The sequence below is a fragment of the Mya arenaria genome, chromosome 12, assembly GCF_026914265.1.
Source record: "Mya arenaria isolate MELC-2E11 chromosome 12, ASM2691426v1".
Lineage (NCBI taxonomy): Eukaryota > Metazoa > Mollusca > Bivalvia > Myida > Myidae > Mya > Mya arenaria.
Genome location: NC_069133.1, coordinates 43,349,996 through 43,374,372, shown reverse-complemented (window position 1 = coordinate 43,374,372; position 24,377 = coordinate 43,349,996). Strand labels below are relative to the sequence as shown.

At 35.5% G+C, this 24,377-nt stretch overlaps 1 protein-coding gene across 1 annotated transcript; it reads left to right on the top strand.

Moving 5' to 3' along the window:
- Positions 1–1,527: 1,527 nt before the first annotated feature.
- On the top strand, positions 1,528–24,148 carry LOC128210719 (uncharacterized). Its single transcript, XM_052915073.1, has 13 exons — positions 1,528–1,726; positions 3,652–4,073; positions 5,925–6,053; positions 6,374–6,418; positions 6,881–7,229; positions 8,226–8,371; positions 9,732–9,894; positions 11,383–11,519; positions 14,375–14,510; positions 16,862–17,041; positions 17,570–17,683; positions 18,917–19,089; positions 20,933–24,148. Exons 2-13 carry the CDS (start codon positions 3,854–3,856, stop codon positions 20,965–20,967), a joined length of 1,827 nt encoding a protein of 608 aa, XP_052771033.1. The 5' UTR covers positions 1,528–1,726; positions 3,652–3,853; the 3' UTR covers positions 20,968–24,148.
- The last annotated feature ends 229 nt before the right edge of the window (positions 24,149–24,377 follow it).

The window sequence follows — 24,377 nt, the reverse complement described above, 5'->3', positions numbered from 1 at the left end:
ATTTAACTGTTTTTATTTGAAATGGAATGACCCCCCCCCTCCCCTCCCCTCCCATTAAAGTACTATCCGTAGTTTGTATTCGCGGTTAAATATTATTCTTTAAAAGAACTGTATAAAAACTCTTTAAAATGATAACATTCCATAATTCATACCGAGACAATAACAAAGGCTTAAATTTCATGATTATTTACAAAAAATAATCTTTAAAAGTACAGTTAAAAACTCCTTAAAAGGGTAAAATTACACAATTCATAAATAAACATTAAAGCTGCACTCTCACAGATTGAACGTTTTGACAACTTTATTTTTTATTTTTTTGTCTTTAAACGAGCCAATTAATAAGAAAATACATGGAAACCAGTGATATAAGACTATCACTATTTTAAAGATATTAATATGCAAAAATTGGCTCATTCCAAGACAAAAAAATAAATAAAAAAGTTGTCATTATGGTAAATCTGTGAGAGTGCAGCTTTAATAACGATTTTTACTTGATCCTGTTATCATGTAAAAACGATTGTTCGAGAAATTTGGACTTCGTAACTTTAGTGGCTCAATTTTTTTAGTGATAGGTGTATTCTCATAACATGCAGGTATATGCATAGTCTAAGTTTGTAAATCAGTGTTTTTTTAACTGTTTTTATTTGAAATGGAATGACCCCCCCCCCTCTCCCATTAAAGTACTATCCGTAGTTTATATTCGCGGTTAAATATTTTAAAGGGACACAATATAAACTAATTTACACTTGAAATTTGCACAATATTTGCTAATTTTAATACATTATTATATTTCTATATATATCATTTTACTTTAATGAACAGAACAAAACAAGAAGGATGTGGTTTGTCGTTACAATTGACTTGTGCATAAAAACATATACGCTTTTATAAATGGCTTTTTTATTATAAGCTTATGCACCAGTCTATTGTAACCACGGCCCCCAAGTTCGGGGAATAGCGGGGACTTTAACTTTCCGTCCAGCCAAGCACGGGTAAATCCTCGCCCTGCGTGGACAAACTGATGGTAAAATCCCCGCCAAATGCCCCCGCACCCCAGGGACGGTAGGTAAGGTCCATTTCCCGCTACATACGGCGCGAAGATAAAACCACCGCGTTCACCCGGCACTATGGGGCCATCGGGAAAGCTTAAACACGGCCCATTCCCCGGCTATCCCCGGTATACCCTCGGACCTGGGGGCTGTGTTTACAAATGACTTGTGCAAATAAGCCTTTATAAATGGCGTTTTTAATTATAAGCTAAGCGACCAAAAACCGTAGTTAAAAAAACGCGCAAACATTTCTGTACACAAATTATATGCTTTTTATCATTTTAGCAAAATAAGTTAGATATAATTATGCATTAAAATTAACGTTCCTATTGGGCATCTAAATAGACATTGTACCTTTAAATTACTGTAGTTTATATAAGGTTCGGCAACCTTAAATGCTCTTTAATCTATTCACTGAAGCGGAAACCTTAAATTAGCCATCGTAATATTTATAAATAGGTTTTATACTTGTATCAGATATTTCGTTTTCCTTGGTGTATGACCTAAATTGGATTTACACACCTTGAAACATTCATTGATATACATCTAAATATATACCATACAGTATATTCAAACGCTGTTTAAGTTTTGACATTTAACATTTAAATTATCATTTGATATTAAAATATAGGTTGAATATTTGTGGTTTCATTTTGTGTTGGAATAATACTTTGAAGGTAAGCCATGATTTTCGGTAAACTTCCGTTTATTTTGATACCTGTTGAATTGGTAAAAACGGTGAATTTACTTAAGGTAAACACAAGGTTTATAATGCAGTAATAAACTCATCATTTACTTATTCATATTTAAACGTTTGTTTCATGAATACAAGACAGTGACTCGAGTTGGTGATATCTTTGTAGAAAAAACACGTATGTTACAAAATTCAGGATTGTTAAATATTTTATATCTGAAATCAGCCTACAGATATGGACATTTGTTTTACTATGCACGCTCACTGATAACATTGCACTTTTTGGAAATGTAAATACGGATTGAAATACGAAGGGCAATCTGTTATTGTTTAACTTTTATTTTGTGTGGCCATCTTTGTATATACCTTGTAATTCGATGTTTGTTTTTTGCAAAAGGCATGTTTTTTCTTGCTGATATTGTCGGATGTCGATTTTCGAGCAAAAATGATTATAATATATTCCATAATAGTGATCTATTGGGGTGAAATTTACTGCGTTTTACTTCCTGTTTCCCATAATAAAAAGTGCCCATTTCCCACGTTCAACGATGTATTTATATTTATTACTATCCGTCGTTTACTGTCAACTGCTTACTATCCGTTGCTTACTATCCGCCTTTTTACCGTCAATTGCTTTCTATCCGTTGCTTACTGCCAAATGCTTGATATCCACTATTAACCATCAACTGCTTACTATCCACAATTTACCGTCAAAGGCTTACTATCCACCGCTTACTGCCAACTGCTTGATATCCACTATTAACCAACTACTGCTTACTATCCTCGCTAACTGCCAGCTGCTTACTATCCACTATTTACCGTCAAAGGCTTACTTTCCGCCGCTTACTGCCAACTGCTTGATATCCACTATTAACCAACAACTGCTTACTATCCTCGCTAACTGCCAACTGCTTGATATCCACTGTTAACCGTCAAAGGCGTACTATCCACTATCTACCGTCAAAGGCTTACTATCCACTATTTACCATCAAAGGCTTACTTTCCGCCGCTTACTGCCAACTGCTTGATATCCACTATTAACCAACAACTGCTTACTATCCTCGCTAACTGCCAACTGCTTGATATCCACTATTAACCGTCAAAGGCTTACTATCCACTATCTACCGTCAAAGGCTTACTATCCTCGCTAACTGCCAACTGCTTGATATCCACTATTAACCGTCAAAGGCTTACTATCCACTATTTACCGTCAAAGGCTTACTATCCACTATTTACAGTCAAAGGCTTACTATTCACTATTTACCGTCAAAGGCTTACTATCCGCCGAATACTGTCAACTGCTTACTTTCCGTTGCTTTCTATCCGCTTTTTTACCGTCATCTGCTTATTTTTCGCCGCTTATACCGTCGACTGCTTACTATCCACCGCTTACTGCCAACTGCTTACTTTCTGTTGCTTTCTATCCGCTTTTTACCGTCGACTTCCAACTTTTCGCCGCTTTTATTGTCAACTGCTTACTATCCGCCGCGTGGTGTCAACTGCTTACTATCCACCGCTTACTGTAAACTGCTTACTATCCACTATTTACCGTCAACTGCTTACTATCCACTGCTTATTGTCAACTGCTTACTATCCACCGCGTGCTGTCAACTGCTTACTATCCGCTATTTACTGTCAACTGCTTACTATCCGCTATTTACTGTAACTGCTTACTATCCGCCGCGTGCTGTAAACTGCTTACTATCTAATGTTTACTGTCAACTACTTACCATTTACTGCTCACTGTCAAAGGTTTACTATCCACTGCTAACTGCAAACTGCTAACTATTAGGTCCATTCATGTTAAATATCAGTGGCATACTGCAAACTTGTTACATTCACTGCTTTCTGTTAACTGCTTTTTAATTCAGTTGATTCTTGATAATTGTATCGTATTTTCCTCTTCAGCTCTTCACAAAGCCGTATTGTGTTGATACAAAAACTGCCCATCCTTCATGCGAACAATTAAACCCGGATGCACGATGGCGCTAATGGAACGCCATACTCATCATATTGCAAAAGATAAATCCAACCTTGTTGTAAGAAGCACACACTTAAGTCTTTGAGATCACACAGACGCCATTCGAGACGTCTTTTTGACAAGGGCGTCATGTCGTTCGGTGTCACAATGAATAAGGCTAACGATGAAATAGTTATAGACGATTTAGAGTGGCCGACTTTCGGCAATGGTGAGGCCGAAATGAGCTATTCACCGACTGAACACCGGGACAGTATATTTACAGACTTTACCCCAGCCACAGAAAAGCATAATATCAAGAATAAAAAGAGAAAACCAAAGAAAAAGAGTAAAACCTTGCGTCTTATATCGGGTAAGTGAATTATTTCCATATTCATCCGGGGTTGTTTTCAATGGAAAATGGCAGAGGTGCTCCGAATGCCTTTTTTCTTTTCATTCACTGCAAGACTGTGCAAGACTGTGTTAATATCCACTCAGCTATACTAGGTTAGGCTACAGTTTTACACTGAACATCATTTCTGAAAATACGAATGCAAACTGAGGACTTCCATCCTCGATAAAGTCTTTAACTGCTCCTTATAGGTACGTTAAAAGATTTATAACTAAATGCTCATTGCCCGGACAGGGTACTAAGATTTAGTGTCATATTTAAGATGGTTATTTAGGTTAATATTTTGTGTGAGAAATTTAAATTTTAAGTAGTTGTAATGCTTTGAATTCAGTCAAAAAAAAACTGCAGTCAGAAAGAAAAAAATGCATGAATAGCTCAGCGATTAATATGTTTTCGGTTCAATTGGAATTTTGCTAACTTTCGGCAAAATCCAAATGGACTACATGAACAATACACGGTGCTTAATTTCAACGTCAACTTATTTTCTTCAGAGGAACATGACATATCTTTTTCTGCTTAGATCAATTCGATTTGAACTGAAATTTAAGGAAATGTGTGTCTGTCACATACGTGAAAATCTAGAAATGTCATTTTTTCCGTCTGAAGTTTGCCAATTTACATTGAATAAGGAAGGTAATTACTAATTATTAGTGTGTAGCATAATTGAACTATTTCCGAACCGTCCAGATTTCGTACATACGGATAAAATCCGAACACATCCGCCAGTATCCAACATAATTTACGAAGCTTGTCGGAGATGGCTGAGATGTTACGATTGATACGGAAATAGCCGATGTAAGGCTCGTGGATACGATTGGCGATTGAGGAAATTCAATAAAAAATTCTCGAAATTATCAACGATTAGACTGCAGTCTATTCCTTGCATCCACACCAGTCTAATCTTGTTTATTAAATGGATATATTAATAATTTGGCGCAATATGAAAGCTGCATTTGATTGCAGATGTTCAACTTGTATGGTATACTCTTTTGGACCACATTATTTTTTAAATATTGGCTGTCGGCATATTTGTATTCAAAACTTACAGAACTACACATCCTTCGGTTAAACCAGGCTTAATTTTGATAATATAGTAAGTTCAAATCACATATACTAACAATCAGACAGGTAAACACAGATTGATCATGATAGTCAATATTTGTAAGAATGAGATATCAAGAATTAGTTCTACTCACTGTCACCGGATTTTAAAACTTAATCATTTAAAAAAAAAATCAAATAAAGTCTTATAATTCCAAATTAAAAAATATAATACCGAAAATGTGAAAAAATATATACAGTTCAAAGCGCATATTCATATAAAAATATTTTTTCAATATTCACTTTTAAGAGAAGTTTGGAATTATAAGAATTTTTATTTAAAAAAAGGATTGAGTGTGAAAATCCGGTGCCAGTTGTTCTACTAGCAATTAAAGAACTCAATTACAGAATTGAGAAGTAAGCGTAAATGCAAGTCTCTATTCTGTATAATCATTAGAAAAATTGACATTTAGGGTGAAATACCAGAGTTGACATGTCATTTTTGATTCATTTTACATAATTCACAATTGTACCCGAAAGAAGAATAAACAGACATGGGTAATTGTTAAAGTGGATGGCGTTAACGAAACGCGAAAATGAATGTGATATACATGAATTTATATTTGCATAAAAATAAGGAAAACATCCTTTGCTTAATTTTAATATTATAAGTATTTGCGTTTGTTTATAGAATATTTTTACTCTTTTCGTCCCTTGCTGTTACTTATTTTCAATAAATGTATTTTGATTACCATTGTTCCTTTCTTTTAGAATCAGACGTAAACAGGAACAAATCGTCTTGTTTCCGTGACCGAAAGCGATGTGTCGTCATATCCGTTCTAGTCACCTGTATAGTCATCATAGTTTCAATTTCCATAGGCTTAGGCGTATATTTTGGCGGTAAGCATAAATCATTATATGTTTTGTTATTGTTGTTGTTGATGTTGTTGTGATCGTCGTCATTGATGTTGGTGTTTTTTTTTGTTATTGTCGTCGTCGTCGTTGTTGTAGTTGTTTTGATGATGATCAACCTATTCTAATTTTTAATTGCATTGCTACCGCATTTCAGCAAATTGAAGCATTCTCTGTCACATTTAAAACGTTTGTGACAACTAATACTTTATTTTTAAGTGCGCACGATGTCTGGCACGCCAGTATGATATTGTATTTGTAAAACATTTCATTGTCAAAAAACACAATGTCACGGGATTATCTTCCAGTTGTGAAGCCGTCTTCAAATGAAGGACCACATACAGATAAAGCAGGTAAGAATTTAACTTTAATAAACAGTTTTACAGTCGAACTCCGTTGGCTCGAATTCGCTTGGCTCGATTTCCTCGTTGGCTCGAACCGAATGTAAACGACCGATTTCTTTATACTGAAGGTAAGCATTCTCGCTTGGCTCGAAGTCACCGAGGCTCGAGGTTATTTCGCCGGTCCCTGGGAGTTCGAGCCAACGGGGTTCGACTGTTAATATGGATGTAGTACATATCTGCTTCTATTTTCGTATCATTTCAACGGTTTTTATAAGTAGAGAAATAATATGTCAAGAAATTATAACGAAAGAAATATTACTTAAGATTTTTGGGTCATAAAAAATTGCATAACATTCACAGTTGATAATAATAATGAAAAAAGTTACTTATTCGGTTAGTTATTATTTCTCTGAGTATACGAATATGTTTCTGCATATTTCATACTTGCAATTCGCTGCACGTTTATTCCAGTTCAAGTTTCAACACACTCGCCGTCCACTGAATCTCCAGCCGTGTTGACGTCACGACCACCAATCATTATTGTCCCAATAACCTCACCCCCTCGGCCACCAACCACCACCCGAGCAAAAACTTCTCCTAGCCCCGCCAAAACTACAACAACCACATCAACCACCACCACCACCACCACCACTACCACCACCACAACTTCAACGACAACCGCAACTACGACGACGACAACGACCCCGTTGCCGACGAAGCCACCGGTGATACCGTTCACCGGAAGTGATGAGGAGGTTGAGGTGGTAACACAGCGGGCGGTCGACTGCCGGTCGCCGATGGTCACCGCGGATATGTGCACGTACGACTGATTTACTGTATAACCTGTTTAAGGTATTTTCCAAGCTCTTATTGATAAGCGTTGTATAACATCTGTTATTAAACAATTATGAATAACACATTGGGTCGATTGTTAGAACTTTGTTAAAGTTAACAACGGGATTAACGAAATCGTTGATAATTTTAAAACTTGAACTATTTGATGAAGTGCTCACATATTTAAATATGAAGACGTATAGCTGAACAAGTTGTTTCAGATCTTGTTAGAAATACATCAGATCCAGAGCAGTAATGATTTGATTGTTAACAACGATGAAGTTAACAGCGTTGGTATATTTGTCAAAGTTCTAAACATTCCACCCAATGTGATGTTTTGGTTACAAAGTGATATCACAGCTACCATGAATCATTTTCAATATTTTTTGCAATCCATCCATCCATCCATCCGTCCGTCCATCCATCCATCCATCCATCCATCCATCCATCCATCCATCCATCCATCCATCCATCCATCCATCCATCCATCCATCCATCCCATCCCATCCATCCATCCATCCATCCATCCATCCATCCATCCATCCATCCATCCATCCATCCATCCATCCATATCCATCCATCCATCCATCCATCCATCCATCCATCCATCCATCCATCCATCCATCCATCCATCCATCCATCCATCCATCCATCCATCCATCCATCCATCCATCCATCCATCCATCCATCTATCTATCTATCTATCTTTGAATCCAGCAGATCCAGGGTAAAATCCCCGCCCTGCGGGGACAAACTGCTGGTAATACCCCCGCACCTCGGGGACATCCTAGATAAGTCCCATTCTCCGCTATTTTCGGCGCGAAAACAAAACCACCGCATTCACCCTGCACTGCGAGGCAAACACGGCCCATCTCCCCCGCGATCCACGGTATATCTTTGGACCTGGGGAGGGGGTGGGGGCGAGGGGGGTTGTGGTTAGAATTGACTGGTGCATAAGTAATCACCTTATTCCATATCACAGATTGTACTTAGACACGCTTCGCTGCACGTATCTGGAAAACATACGTCAGGAGCTGCACGTGCCGGTGCATGTGCTCGGGGAGGTGGTTGACGCGCATGCGCGGGACGTGTTTCCATGGGACACAATAGACGCATCCAGCTGCAGAGGTAAATTCTCTTCTTTAAGTGTAATGAATGTTAATTGTAGATTGGTTTAATTTCGCGATTTTGATTTTGCTTTAAGATGGTAGAAATTTCATCGCGTACATCACGCTTGTCGAAATAGTTTTTTCGATAAATATAATCGTTCCCGAAACAAGTTTTGACTCGTGATATTAAAGGGACTGTGTCACAGATTGGCACCCAAAAAAGTTTCTGTAACGAATCTCAGGACAATTATCTAATAGAATGTGTTACGCTTTGATATCATAATTGTAAAAAAAAGTACCAAAATGTAAAGAAGTTTTTTGTCGGAGACCGGGTTCGAACCCGCGTCGCCAAAATTGAAATCCAGCGTCCAACTCTCTGAGCTATAAAGGCTTATACTAATCGGGTGACATAATTAAGCTATACACCTACCTCGGTAATATCACGTGATAACACCGACTACCTTATCACGCATAAGGAATGAATTCTACCTGGTAGACATACCCTGTAATCTTTTTTAATGGAAAAATACGAAATAACTGCTAAACTTAAATAAATTGTAATCTATGTGGTACTTCAGTTAGTAAGTTTCAATGCATTGTACACATCGATGCCAAATTTATGTCAGTTTTCGACAATTTTTTTTTTCCCGCTATTTTATCATACGTGAGACAGCGCCTTTAAAGCTGCACTCTCACAGATTGACTGTTTGTCTTGGAAAGGGCAAATATTTGCGTAAATAACTGCAAACCAATGATAAATGATTGCTGACATAAAACGGATCGCAGATTTTCATTTTCCGTTTGAAATTTAATGTTTATGGCTTAAATGTTGCTAACGGTTTAAGAAAAATGCATAAAAAAATCAATTTTTGAACTTAAATATAATTTTTTCGATCTAATGTTTTGTCAGCAGTCTTATATCACTGGTTTCCATGGATTTTCGCAAAAATTGGCTCGTTCCAAGACAAACAATAAAAAAGTTGTCAAAACGTTCAATCTGTGAGAATGCAGCGTTAAAGATGCCGCGTCTAGAATTATATAGAACTGTAGGAAGATAGTATACTCTTTCGAAATGTATAAACTAATAATATAACTTTTAAAACAAGTTGTATATCATATAATTCAATTGCTTATGATAAACTAAACAACGGTTACCCGAATTTTTGAATATGCCATTTTATATTCTTACTTATTATATAAAGGAACAGATGGTAACTTATATATGCACCTGACATTTATTTTCTTGCGCCTTATACACAGTAAAAGAGTATTTTAAATATGTGCCCGAAATTTAATTTATTTTATTGCGTCTTATATACAGAAGAAGATGGCATTTTAAATATGCGCCCGAAATATAATTTCTTGCATATTTAATATAGAAAAAGACGGTAGCTTGAACCTACGCAACATCAGTGTGTTGCCAACCACAATGGATGAAGTATGCACAAGTGGGGATGCGATCTTGGAAACCGGTTCCAGAAAGTGCAAGATTGTGTACTACCCCGAAAGGCTTAAACGTCTTACAGAGGAGAACAATTGCATGTAAGAGTTCATCAGTCTGATGTTTTAAAGGAGCACAAAATAGGTTGATGCAAAAACATATTTTTTATATATTTTTTATGCATTTTTATTTTTAACTCATTGGACTTTAACGATAAAAACAATAGAAAGCATATGATTTGTGAATAGGTAAAAATACTAATCATTATATATGGCGTTTTACCATTAATAGCTACGTGGCCACAAACTCCCATGTTATAACAGTGCCAAAATTATCGCTATTTTTTATCTGTACACATTAAACTGGAATGAGTTAAACTAAATAATAAATTCAAATTAAAAGAAACTGTTTACTTAACTATTTTTAACTAATATTGGGTTTTGAATTACAGAATTACACTAAAAAATCCATATAATCGGCACAATTAGTTGGCTTGTTATTTTTTACATTTTTATTTTTGTAATTTGTGTAAACAGAAGGTTTTGACCTCAAAAAGGGCTTATCTTAAAAGATTTAACAGCGTTTACCTCAGGTTTTTTTTAACGAGAGTACAGCCCACCACAGAGGTAGAAGGGTCTTTAGGTATGTTAAAATCTGCAAACGAATAGTATTTAAGGAAAAAAAGTATATTTACTGCCTGTTTTTTTGCACTTAAATACACTGAAATCAGTGTTTTGTACAGACTCGAATCCAAACTCTTTTCCATGAATCTTTCCTTGAAAGTTTGCGAAATGGTATATGAGACAATAATTAGGTAGAAAGGGTTTTATATTTTTCTAACATGGCTTTTTTATGGAACTGTTTTTAGACTTTCTTGTTTTCTTGCGTTCTTTTTTGCCTTTTCTCTTAATATAAGTTATTGTTTTTATGTTTCAACACTATTGTACAGTCATATGCTTATGGATTGGCAAACCAAACTTATGGTATAACATATCATTATAACGATAATGAAAACTTGTCTGCTTTCACTTTGAACCAAGGTAAATCTAGTAAAGGTGAATCGATCACTTGAGCGTAATCTAAAGGAGTTATAAATTCATAAAAAACACTATTGACTTAGGCTTTCTGATGATGGTGATGATTGAATGAGTGATTGATTGATTGATTGATTGATTGATTGATTGATTGATTGATTGATTGATTGATTGTTCGATTGATGATGATGATGATGATGATGATGATGATGATGATGATGATGATGATGATGATGATGATGATGATGATGATTATGATGATGATGATGATGATGATGATTATGATGACTTATTGACTTATTGATTGATTGATTGATTGATTGATTGATTGATTGATTGATTAATGATGATGATGATGATGATGATGATGATGATGATGATGATGATGATGATGATGATGATGATGATGATGATGATAACGATGATGATGATAACGATGATGATGATGACGATGATGACGACGACGATGACGATGATGATGATGATGATGATGATGACGACGATGACGACGACGATGACGATGATTATGATGATACATACTGTTCGATATTTCAGGATACGTTGGGGTGTTCTTGGTTGTGTGGCGGACCTGCTGCTCTGCGAGCTGGCTGAAGTGGAGGCGACAGCTGCCATGTACAGTGACGTCATCAATCCCAAGCTCCACCTCACTGCAGACCACACCAAATGTCAAGGTTGGTACCTGATGGAGCTTGGTGTACGCAATTTTTAGCTCGAGTATTTGAAGTATAAGGAGAGCCATACTACTCACCCAAGCGTCGGCGTCGGCGGCGGCGTCGTCGTCGGCGTCGGCGTCATACCTTGGTTAAGAAAATTATTACTTGACGTGTTTTATATTGACGTTGACGGTGGCGTAGAAATCACGCTAACTCTATCGATTTTCTTATAATACTTATATCTTTCAGCAATTTACCTCACCGTCATTTTTGTTTTGTTTTTACATAATTATATTCATTATTCAATTCCATTTCCTATGAAATATTAAAAACATACCCTACCCGAGTTCGTTTTCGAAATAAATACGTCACATTCACCGATGGGTATCTATTTTTGGCGATTACTTATAAAAGACATCTCGTCATAAAGTAATTTTCTTCTTAAATACTAGTACTAAAATTATAGGATTATTTATTCAGCATACAATAAAGTATATTCCGATTATTTTTTTTTATAAAAAAAGCCGAAAAATTATATTTTTTACGGTTTCAGGAACGTTTGCGCCAAATAGCACGTGTCCGCTAGGTGGCGCTGTAAATCAACAAACAACGGAATTTAAAAATAAATAAATACACCTCGTTAAAGTAGAATCATTGACGATTGTTTGTTCCAAGTTTCATTAAAATCGGCCAACATTCATATTTTCGGAGGAACGTGATCATGTACCTTAATGCAAATAATGGGCCTTTTTTTACTTAGAAATTCTTGTTTAGGTTTTGAATGTAAGCACACATAGGTTAATATCTCAGCAACTAGTTGATGTATTGCATTAAGACTTTATACAATGGTACTCAACCATCCAATTTACTTAATTAACGAAGTAAGATAACGATAGTTTGCATTTAATGCAAACAATTGCCCTTTATTATTCAACATTCTGGTTAAGGTTTTGCATGTAACCACATTTAAGTCAATATCCCAGCAAATACATCACGTATTGCATTGAAACTTTAGATATGTATTCCCAACTATCTAACCTACTAAATTAATGAAGTAACATAACCCTTTGTGAATATAATGCAAATTAGGGGCCTTTATTATTTGACTTGGAAGTTCTGGTTAAGGTTTTGCATGTAAGCACACATAGGTTAATATCTCAGCAACTACGTGATGTATTGCATTGAGATTTGATACAATGGTACTCAACCATCCAACCTACTTGAATAACCAAGTTAGATAACTGTATTTTGCAAATAATGGCCCTTTATTTCTGGTTAAAATTTTGCATGTAACATCATTTATGTTAATATCTTAATAATACATCATGTATTGCATTGAAACCTAATTTTACAGTGATCCATGTTTCCCCAAAACTTTTCAATTCTTACACTGAAAAGCGGCGGAATAGTCGAGCGCGCTGTCTCTGTGACAGCTCTTGTTATCTTTTTACTTAGCATGGAGTTATTGTATAATCTCTTTAAAAAACACTTAATTATTATTATATTGAAACGTGAAGTGGGCACCCAAATGTTCAAATAATGTCGTTAAACGTGTTTACTAATTTATTTTACTATTTTATACATACATACTGAACTCAGGAAGGATTTTTATTTATTTATTTGATTGTTTGTTTTGCTAAAATCATGTTTCATGCCAATGACTTGCACGATTATTGGCGACAATTATATTTAGGAGATGCATATTTCAGTCCTTTCATGCCACATGCGAAGAAAAATGGGCAAATAGGTTTGCAAATATCGGCAGGTCGTTCTGTCGGTCTTTTCCGCACAATAACTCGAGAAAAATTTGACTTAAAACTATGAAACTTCAGTGATAGTTTGCTATTTGCCCTATTTTTGGTTTTTGGGTCAGTAGGTCAAAGTTCAAGCTCACAGTCAACAGTGTTATGAACTATTTGCCCGCACAACAACTTAAGAACGGCTGACGTAGGACCTTGACACTTGAATAGTAGGTTGCCATGACCCATATAGGTATCAGTAACCATTGCTATTTTGACAACTTTGCTACTATAATAACATTATAATTCCTTGAACTAGGACCTTGAAACTTCACAAGTATGTTATACTGGATCAGTAGATGACACATATTTTTCACTGTCAAATTATTATAGGTCAAGGCCACAGTCAATGCTGTTTTGACAACTTTGATTGTACAATCATTAGATAACCACTTGAACTAGGACCTTGAAACTTCACAGGTATTTTGTCTGGATCAGTAGATCACAGCCAATAATGCTTTGAAAACTCTGCTTGTATAATATATTTTCACTTCATATGTTTGATGAAATGGATCAGTAGATGGCATCTATCATTTCCAATGTCAGAGGGTTAAAGGTCAAAGTCAAAGCCACTGTTGCTTTTCACAATTTTATTCAAACAGTAACTTTAGAACAGTTTGATGCAGAAGGTCGCAGTTACCCTTATGTTCATGAATTCTCATGTAATCAATCACATGTTTCTGTCATAACACTAACTTGTTTTTCTCGAAGACATCCTATCGCATTTGCGGATCTAGCCTCCCCCCACCATTTCGAGTTTGAAATGGCTAATAATTTCTTAGGGGAGTACCCCCAAACCCTCTTGCCAACCTTTTAAACCATATAAATTTGGTTCTGAGGGAGGGGTGCAAGTCGAAAGGATACTCACCTACTTTGTTTTCTCTCACGTCAAATCCTGGACTAACCCCCGCATCGTGTGAGTGGTATGCAGCCGTTTAGTGGACACACAAAATGTCGATACTAGGTGTTACGTGATCATTCTGGTGCCCAGTTGACTTTTGCATGTAATTGCGCTTCAAGCCAACGTCTTATGGTCCCTGTCAAAAGTTTTATTTCATTTGTGTACTCATGTAGCCCTGTGGAAGGAGCGACAGGAGACATCACCGTGCGCAGCGGCGCTCGACCGGAAGTTGTTCTCCATCAGCAACCAGTGCTCGGTGGTCCTCGAGTCTCCCGGCACCCTTGCCAATTTAACCGGAAATAAGTGCACGTACGTTAATCTTTCGGATTTGTTATTTTTATTCAGTATATGTATAACAAGTTGTATCTCGAATTAATTTTCAAACGAAGTTAGAATGGGGTATATTGGAGTCATTATAAGATTGGTTGATGAGTCGGTCTTCGGGTTGGTTGGTTGGTTGATGGGTCGGGCAGTTGGTCAGTCGGTCGTGGAGCAAACTACTTCCACATTGCTTTGGTGCGAGGTACATATGACTATAAATTGAATTAGAACTTAGCCATTTTTTTCCTGATCGATTGTCATCGTTTCAAAGAGTTACCGTGCGTGTATGTATTATGTTTGTATGTACGGCTATGATACACTTTGTGTGCATGTTCAAGAGGGATTGCTCTAATACTTGTTAATTCGTCTGTTGTTGTTTTTTTAGAGAAAACTATTGAGCTATTGTAAAAGCCTTGGTGTCCTTGTTGGTGTCGAGCAGAACCTTTAATTTGGGTATACCTTAAAAACGATCAAGATATTCAAGAGATTAAACTTTGGACTCCAATACACTTGCTCACAGTGCCCCGTTTGTTTACCCAAATGGGACGCTATTGTTTATTTTTTGCGATTGTAAATTGAAACTTTAAATACCTTTATCCCGTGTCAAAGCCTCTTATGGGGTAGTAACCATTCTTTTATAGCTCTAGTTACCATATTTACCATCCTGTAAACAGCAAGTGATTTTTTTATCAGGTATATACAAATGGATATAGGGGTTGATAAATAATATTGAGTCTTTTTGTGATATGTTGGTATGAAAGTGAACCTTGAAAAATCTAAAATTATGGTTTTTTAGAAATGGTGGGCCTTTAAGGCAGTATGAACATTGGACATACAAAGGTGATAGAATAAAAGTGGTCTCCTTTACAAATACCTTGGGGCATATTTACACCGAAGATATCGTGGTCGATGACAAAGGACACGATGGCGAAGCAGGCAACAAAAGCTTTAATGAGCATCTTTTCATGTCAGAAGCACTTCGGATTTTTTTTATGCCAAAACAGGCATTTAAGCTCTTTAATAGCATGATATTGCCAATCTTGTGTTATTCTGCAGAAATTTGGGGATTCCAATACGCAGAGAACATCGAACGTGTTCATTTTAAGTTTTGTAAAGATGTATGTGGGCTTAATAAAAATGTGTCAAACTTCTTTGCACTGAGCGAAAGTGGACGATTACCCATTTCAATTACTTATAACCTTAGATGCATATCGTATTGGGAAAAACTTGTTCAAATGCTTCCAAACAGATATCCAAGACAGATGTACCTTCTGTTACGAAGTCAAGACTCGAACGGCAGAACAAATTTGGACTCCCACGTAAAAAGACTGTTGTTTGAAAATGGTTTTGGATATGCATGGCTGGCAAATGACATTGGGAATACAAAGTTGTTCTTGCAAACATTCAAAACCCGGATTAAAGACTGTGCGTTACAAAAACTTCAAGCACAAATAAACAATTCGCCAAAGGTATTTTACTACCGTGAATTAAAAACGCTTTTAAATGGCGAACGTTATTTGTTTTTGATATGCCAAGTATGTATAAACGATGTTTCTCTAATTTTCGCTGTTCTGGCATCAACTTATGATTGAAAAAGGGCGTCATATGGATATTAGCCGTGAATATAGATATTGTCAATTTTGTTTAAACATGCGACATGTTTATTCAGTAGAAGATGAGTTCCACATGTTTTTGATATGTCCTTTGTATGATACAATAAGAATAAATATGTTTCCTCCTTCCTTATTGGCTAAATCATTCAGAAACTGTACATTTATTCACCAGAATTATGGCTACTGAAAATGATAGAGAGATTTTCATTGTAGCAAAATTTGTATATGAATGCAGCAAAGTACGAGAAGAGTTCATGAAGGGGTTGATTTCCTAAAATTGTACTTCCAGTTTGTGTTCTATAACTGTTGTATATACCATAAGATTTATACAATATCATATTTTTGTGTATTATTTGCCATTGTATTATATTTACCACTTTTCACATACGTTTGATCAATTATTGTTAATGCCATGTAAAATATTAATCTCATGATAATAGTTTAAACGCTTCAATAATTTCATATATTTTACTCTTGAAATTACATTGTAAGTGTAATTTTCTTTGTGATGTGATTTGTTATTATCATGGATAAACATGTTATTATTATGTATTTTTAACACAAATCTGTCTGTATTTTTGGCTGGCGGCCTTTCATTACAAATAAACATTTGTTTCGTATTCGTATAGAAGGAAATGAAATTAAGAGACACAGTTTTGTTAACCCATAACATATCAATAAAACTTTTACGGTCATTTGACACCTGCTATAATATGTTTTTTTCAGCATGTTTGAAGTGTTTTACCAGTGCAGCTATAACTATATACCATCAAGTTTGCGGTATACTGAGTGTGAACGTCAACACACGGAATTACGTAAAGTAGCGTACAATAACGTCGCGAACGTGGCGAGCAACGTCAACAACGTCCCCTTACTGTCAGACTTCACAGACTGCGTGGGTAAGGAGTTTTTCATTCTTTAATTTGTAGAAATAAGAAGATATCTGTATCTGGGGGTTTTGCCATGATTTTAGATCGCCTGTTGTTGTTGTTTTGTTTAATTTTCGAGGTTTGTCATATGACGTCATCGTCGGTGATGCAAACAGCAAGACATTGATCGTAACTAAAATCGTAAAATCGGCATAGTGTTCTTAGTACTAGTGTATTTCAACATATGTACAACACAGCCAATAAACCTGACTTTAAGAAGTGTCGTTGCTATGCCTCGGTCTTGACCAGCTTGAATAATGGGCGAGTGTTTTATTCGTTAGCGGTGCTCTTGCTAAGTTTTAAATATACAAGTTTGTTGATTTTAAGAATGAATCTGCAAGATGACGCTGAAAATGATGTTTGATTATAAAAAAAGTATTTTACAAATATATATCTGTAAATGTTTAAATCAAATTGTTGATTGCCACCAATAACCAAAACAGTGAATAGATTGTGTATTCGCGATTCGGTCCACCAAAACTTATTTGGCTTTGTGTATGTTTAGATCGGCCGGTGTGACTCCTGGTGACGTTTGTAACAGCCCCGATAAGCTGCTGGCTATCGTGGACACGCGCTGCTACCGGAAGTTCCGTCTCCTTACTGATTCCAACGTCTGTCAGTAAGTAGTCTCGCATAGGGGATTCCAACGTTGGCTCATCCTTAGAGGTTTATATGGGACATATTACATCCACAATAGTATTTCATCTACTATCAAAGCTTTATATAAGGTTTATTTTCATATTTGGTCAATTTAATATTTTTACCCTACGATGCACCATGGCGTGTGTCATTCCCATTCATCAGAGGTTTGATTATGATAAATATGTGTCACGGATAGCACCATCACTCTGGTGAACGAGAATGGGTGTGTGTGAGCATTTGGATTACCTCGGCCATTTCCCATCGAAAACAACCGATGATTTATGCCGGTACATCAGTAGAAGAAGTTCGTAAAATTTTAAATATAATTATTAATAATTATTGTGTGTTAAAGTGAGTTTTATACTACTTAGTTTTAAACGATTGCCAGTGCAGTGTAGTAGTTCAATAAATAATTAAGATTCCCAAGAGTAAAATCATGAAGTTTTAACTGCTAAATTGAAATTACTACGCCATCTACTTGCAGCGTACTTAAATATAAAGATTTCTGACATTAAAAACCGTCTATAAACATCCGAGGTTGATATCGATAGAAAATGGCCGAGGTGTTCCGAATGGTCTTTGAGAAGTAGTAAGTTACTGGAAGCCTGCGCTGTGATGTTTTTACGATCATTTTAAATATGTACACATGTACTAGTCTAGTGCTCTAGACGGGATTTGAAAAGGGCAGGGTACTAGGTCAGAAAGGGCACTTTTGATGCGCATTGAATGAGCCATAATGGGGCACTTGCAAGGGCCAATGTTCATTTCATACGTAGTGTGTATGTGTTGTAATTACTTTAAATACTAATAGTTTGTATAAATACCTGAGCTGTTATCTTTACCTAAGTGTCAAAATTATGTATATATTTATTTTTATACTTATTTCTGTAAAATTGACTTGACAATATGTCGAATTAATATCAAATATAGTTAATAATAATCAAAGAGGGCTCTGTCAAACAAAAGGGCACAGCAGGGCATAGTAAAAAGGCAGCAGGATGCCGGAAAAGGGAAGCAGTGTGCTCCCTCTGCTATATAGGCCGAGCTGGAGCACTTCTAGTAGAATGCCGAATATTATCGCATTTGTTTCTAACGTTACTGCGTATCTCGACGTCGACGTCAAAACGTACGAAGTTTGAAAAAAAACAAACAAGGTGATGATTACTTCTGAGTGTCAAATTTATAATTATATACATATTTTTTTCTGCAGAATTCTCAGTGAGTTTGTATACGAGTGCAGTCCGTTGGTTCTCGGCCAGCTAGGAATTACATGCGCAGACGACAGTGTTATGCACGCACTGACAACGCTCTCTGACGTCATCAAACAAGCATACTACTTGGATGTTGGAAAGTTGCAAGCAGAGAACGAAGGGAAATGTATAGGTAATAAAACTGACTTTGGCGGGGATTTTACCAGCAGTTCGTCCCCGCAGGGCGGGGATTTTACCCGGGCTTGGCTGGACCGAAAGTCAAAGTCCCCGCTATTACCCGGACCTTTGGGGGCCGTTGTTACAATTGACTGGTGCATTACTTTGTTTAAAAACAAATTCATATCAGCACCTGTGAACATTAACAAACATTCAAACTATGCGTTGTAGAGTTGAACAAAAACCGATGTAATAATTAATTTTTATAACACCGGTAACATATCGACGCCTCAATGGTCCAACTGTTAAGACCTCGTCCAACAATCCAGAGGGCCCGGAATCGGATCCTGCTTTCGATCTTATTAAATTCTTCCTTATTATTATATTTCTTTCTGAATTTTATGTATTAAATTTCATTTATTTCTAACTTTTATGTTTGCAAGTGTTTTTCGAAAAAGAAATGAAACCTGATATATATTTGATTACATTTAAGCTGATAATTGACATTTGGTTGGTTTAGGAGTAATGATGGTTTTTTGACGTTATACACACATGTTTGACCCTTGAACTACGTACGTATTTAAAACATTTAAAATAAACTTTTACGGTATTGACGCCAGCTTTAATTCACTACTTATGACGTTGTACAACATGTTTGACTCTTGAACTACGTACGTATTTAAAACATTTAAAAACATACTTTTACGGTATATTGACGCCAGCTTTAATTCACTACTTTTGACGTTGTACAAACATGTTTGACCCTTGAACTACGTACGTATTTAAAACATTTAAAACATACTTTTACGGTATATTGACGCCAGCTTTAATTCACTACTTTTGACGTTGTACAACATGTTTGACTCTTGAATTACGTACGTATTTAAAACATTTAAAACATACTTTTACGGTATATTGACGCCAGCTTTAATTCACTACTTTTGACGTTATACAAACATGTTTGACCCTTGAACTACGTACGTATTTAAAACATTTAAAACATACTTTTACAGCATATTAACGCCAGCTTTAATTCACTACTTTTGACGTTGTACAAACATGTTTGACCCTTGAATTACGTACGTATTTAAAACATTTAAAACATACTTTTACGGTATATTGACGCCAGCTTTAATTCACTACTTTTGACGTTGTACAAACATGTTTGACCCTTGAACTACGTACGTATTTAAAACATTTAAAACATACTTTTACGGTATATTGACGCCAGCTTTAATTCACTACTTTTGACGTTGTACAAACATGTTTGACCCTTGAACTACGTACGTATTTAAAACATTCAAAACATACTTTGACGGTATATTGACGCCAGCTTTAATTCACTACTTTTGACGTTGAACAACATGTTTGACCCTTGAACTACGTACGTATTTAAAACATTTAAAACATACTTTTACGGTATATTGACGCCAGCTTTAATTCACTACTTTTGACGTTGTACAAACATGTTTGACCCTTGAACTACGTACGTATTTAAAACATTTAAAATAAACTTTTACGGTATATTGACGCCAGCTTTAATTCACTACTTTTGACGTTGAACAAACATGTTTGACCCTTGAACTACGTACGTATTTAAAACATTTAAAATAAACTTTTACGGTATATTGACGCCAGCTTTAATTCACTACTTTTGACGTTGTACAAACATGTTTGACCCTTGAACTACGTACGTATTTAAAACATTTAAAACATACTTTTACGGTATATTGACGCCAGCTTTAATTCACTACTTTTGACGTTATACAAACATGTTTGACCCTTGAACTACGTACGTATTTAAAACATTTAATACCAACTCTTACAGTATATTGACGCCAGCTTTAATTCATTTTCAGATAAATCACGATTGCAGCAGGCAGGAACGTTGTGAACGGATGACATACTGTGACTTGCTAGAAGCATGAAGCATTTACATTTGCTCAAAAATAGTGCCCATCTACTCCATGTATCGACGTGTTCATACTATAACTACATTCAAACCCCGTTGGCTCGAACTCCCAGGGATCGGCGATAATACTTCGAGCCTCGGAAAAATCGTGCCAAGCGGGAATGCTTACATTTAGTATAAAGAAATCGGTCCTTTACATAAAGTTCGAGCCAACAAGGAATTCGAGCCAAGCGAGTTCGAGCCAACGGTGTTCGACTGTATTGAGATGTACCTCTGTGACACTGTTGGAAGTGTATCAGCATTAGACCATATCAATGTTATTTATCCTTGTCGTAATGTCCTATATATAGCATGTTATAAGAAATAGTTACCGCAAACACTGCTCGTGTTATTCAAATGATACACGAGCGCGAAGCGGGAAGGTGAACTCTTAATCACGAGGGTTGTTGATGGAGTTGTAATTATTTTGTTCCATATGTTTATGGACAGCATTTAGTAAGTAGTGTGCGTATAAGTGAATAGCGTTGGGGTTTTCCGCACGTTAGTTATTGCACGGTTAAGCTCCGCCTACTTGGTTACCGTTCCGATAAGGGGGATTATGTATAAATATTTAACTATAAAACACCACCCAATTAACTTATTATAGGCATTGGTTATTCGTAATTTACGATTCGTTATAAGCATGGTGTAGCATTTAGCTTAAACGAAACGCATGAGTATTTAAATGTATGAAGTGTACGTCCAGGCGGTTCGTACATAAGCGTTAAAGATGTCCGAATTTTACTCGTGGCAATCGGTCATGGGCTCAAACACTTCATTTTCATATCCTCCCGAAATAGTCACCATTTGTTTCATCCAACACAGGACACGGACTAGATGGTGATTGTTATTCTCTCGTGTTATTGTGAGGATCTTACTCCACCATGCTTAACAAATACTTCTTTAATTGACGTATAAACACATTATACTGACCTGCATTTGTGTATTTACATATTCCATACCGCCCTCTTTAAGTGCCGAGTTCTCTTTAGAAAGCCGCGTAGCAAAAGGAGGGAGTTTAATTCTCACAGTGTGCCTGTATCGGTATATAATAATTAATTGTCTCCGTCTCTCTATATGGAATACTCATTAAGTGCTATAAAGTTAAAACTTTTTTAAAAACCGTTTGGCCTAAAATAATATGTTTGTTTCCGGTTTCAATCCCCCAAAAAGGATTATTATATAAGTCGGAAAATCTTTTCTTTTTTGAACATTTTTTTATAAGCCATTTTTTTTCGGGATGTTTTTCTGTTACCAAAACTAAAGATATAGATGCGATAGATCATTCAGTATTGGCATCGCTGGTATTATTAAACCCCGAAAATACTTCATTATTAAATTGTAATTGATTAAAATCAACCAAATGAAAAAAAGACTTCTCATTGACAAACTAATAAAAACGTCCAGGGTCGGGGCAAAAATAGGGTAGGTCGGGAAACCGGAAACAAACATATTATTTCTTTACGCCTTAGTTGTATACTGACTGTATACTATATAATAATATTGTTCATAGTATCGTTGCATTTGTAATATATTTATGTCTAGAATGTTTAAATTATGCTTCATACTTAAACGGATTCGAATGTGTGTTTTTCGTATACATGTTCTCATAATAACCATTCTTGCAAATTGTCTTACCGAATTGTATTTTTGAAAATGTACATATTTAAACCATATGAAACTCATGTAAGCTTGTAGCTAAATACAAGTTGTCTTCTTTTAAAGTTTGCATGCCGTACTGTTTACCGTGTCGACACAACAATATGTTCGTTGTACACTAAGATTTACAGGGGCACACTATAGGTTGGTGCACTTTTTCAGTTTTAATGTATTATATTGTTTATCTCCTTTAACTTTAATGATTAAAATAAAACAAAGTGTGTGATAAGTGTACAAATATCAAAATATTAGCGATATTTTGGCGTTTCATTGTCTAGTGACCACGTAGCTATTAATTGTTATTTTTTTTTTAAAGACTTGTACTTTTAATCTGTACACAACTCGTATGTTGTTGTTTTGATTGTTTAGGTTAAATGAGTTATAGATGCAGTCTCACAAATTGACCGATTCGACTTTTTTGTGTCTCAGAATCAGCTGATTTGGGCAGCAATCCATTCAATTCAGTCATATAAGATAACTTACAATAAAACATATCACATTGTTTGGTAAATGCTAAATATTTCATTTTTTCTTAAACGTTAGCAAAGCTAAAAGCCATAAAACATTAGGTTTCGATGGTAAATATGAAAACTGCTATCTGATCTTTTGTGAGCAGTCTTATATCACTGGTTTCCTGACCTTTACGCAATTATTGGCTCATTCCAAGAATATTATATCAGAACGGTCAGTCTGTGAGAGTGCAAAACGGTAGATCTGTGAAACTGCAGCTTTAAACATATTAAATGCATAAAAATTAAAAAAAAAATTGTTTTGCGCCACTGATTGATTAAACAAGAGAAATTCAACAAAGTAACTTTATTGACAAAGCTTAAATAACAGCGAGAAATTATATCAGGTTACGTATCATCAGATAATTGCATAGGTTACATTCAACTAAACATATTACTGGTGTTGCATCAACCTATAATGTGCCCCTTTAAGTGTTGAATGGAATGCTCATACAAGTCTATAAACCTACAAACCATGTAACATATATTTCTAATTGAATACAAAAAACTGAGTATGCCAAAATGTACCTGTTCTGAAATGACCCCAGCAACAGCAATTGCAGATAACATAATTCTGGAAATTGTTATAAGCTTTGAGGTAGAACCTCTCTGTATTACATATTAATTTATGTCTCAAAACATTCAGGTAAACATCATGCATCGAAAAACTTAACGTTATTTTAGTCAAATTTCGTGTTAAGAGTTTCTTTGTTCTGCTAGTACATTTCTCTTATTGTATTGTATTGTATTGTTATACATTGTATTATGACTCTCGTATTTTATATTATTTTCTATATACAGATTTACAATTATTTACAGTATTTTTATTGTTATAAATAAATTATTGTAAATTAAATACTATCTATTCCCTCATTAAACATGAGGCTGAAATAAACATCATTGATGATTTATTACGCATAAAAGATTCGTCAACATGTATGGATTTTAATAAAAAAACCCTGCTCGAAACTGTTTTTCTTTCCTGCTTTTCGGTTTAATATCAAGTTGAATCAGTGAAATAACAACAGTGATATTTTCATGTTAACAAACCAGTGAGAATATGGACTACTTTTAAAAGTAATTGTAGTTACTTCCCTTAATTCAAAAACTGAATAAGTCACTCTCGAAACAGCAACGTTTTGTCAAAATTTATTTAAAAACTTCAGAATACATTCTTATTTATTA

Coding starts and splice junctions, on each gene's coding strand:
- LOC128210719 (XM_052915073.1), top strand. CDS start 3,854: ATGTCGTTCGGTGTCACAATGAATAAGGCTAACGATGAAATAGTTATA. Junction 8,372..9,731: donor AGACGCATCCAGCTGCAGAG/GTAAATTCTCTT, acceptor TATTTAATATAG/AAAAAGACGGTAGCTTGAAC. Junction 17,684..18,916: donor ACTGATTCCAACGTCTGTCA/GTAAGTAGTCTC, acceptor TTTTTTCTGCAG/AATTCTCAGTGAGTTTGTAT.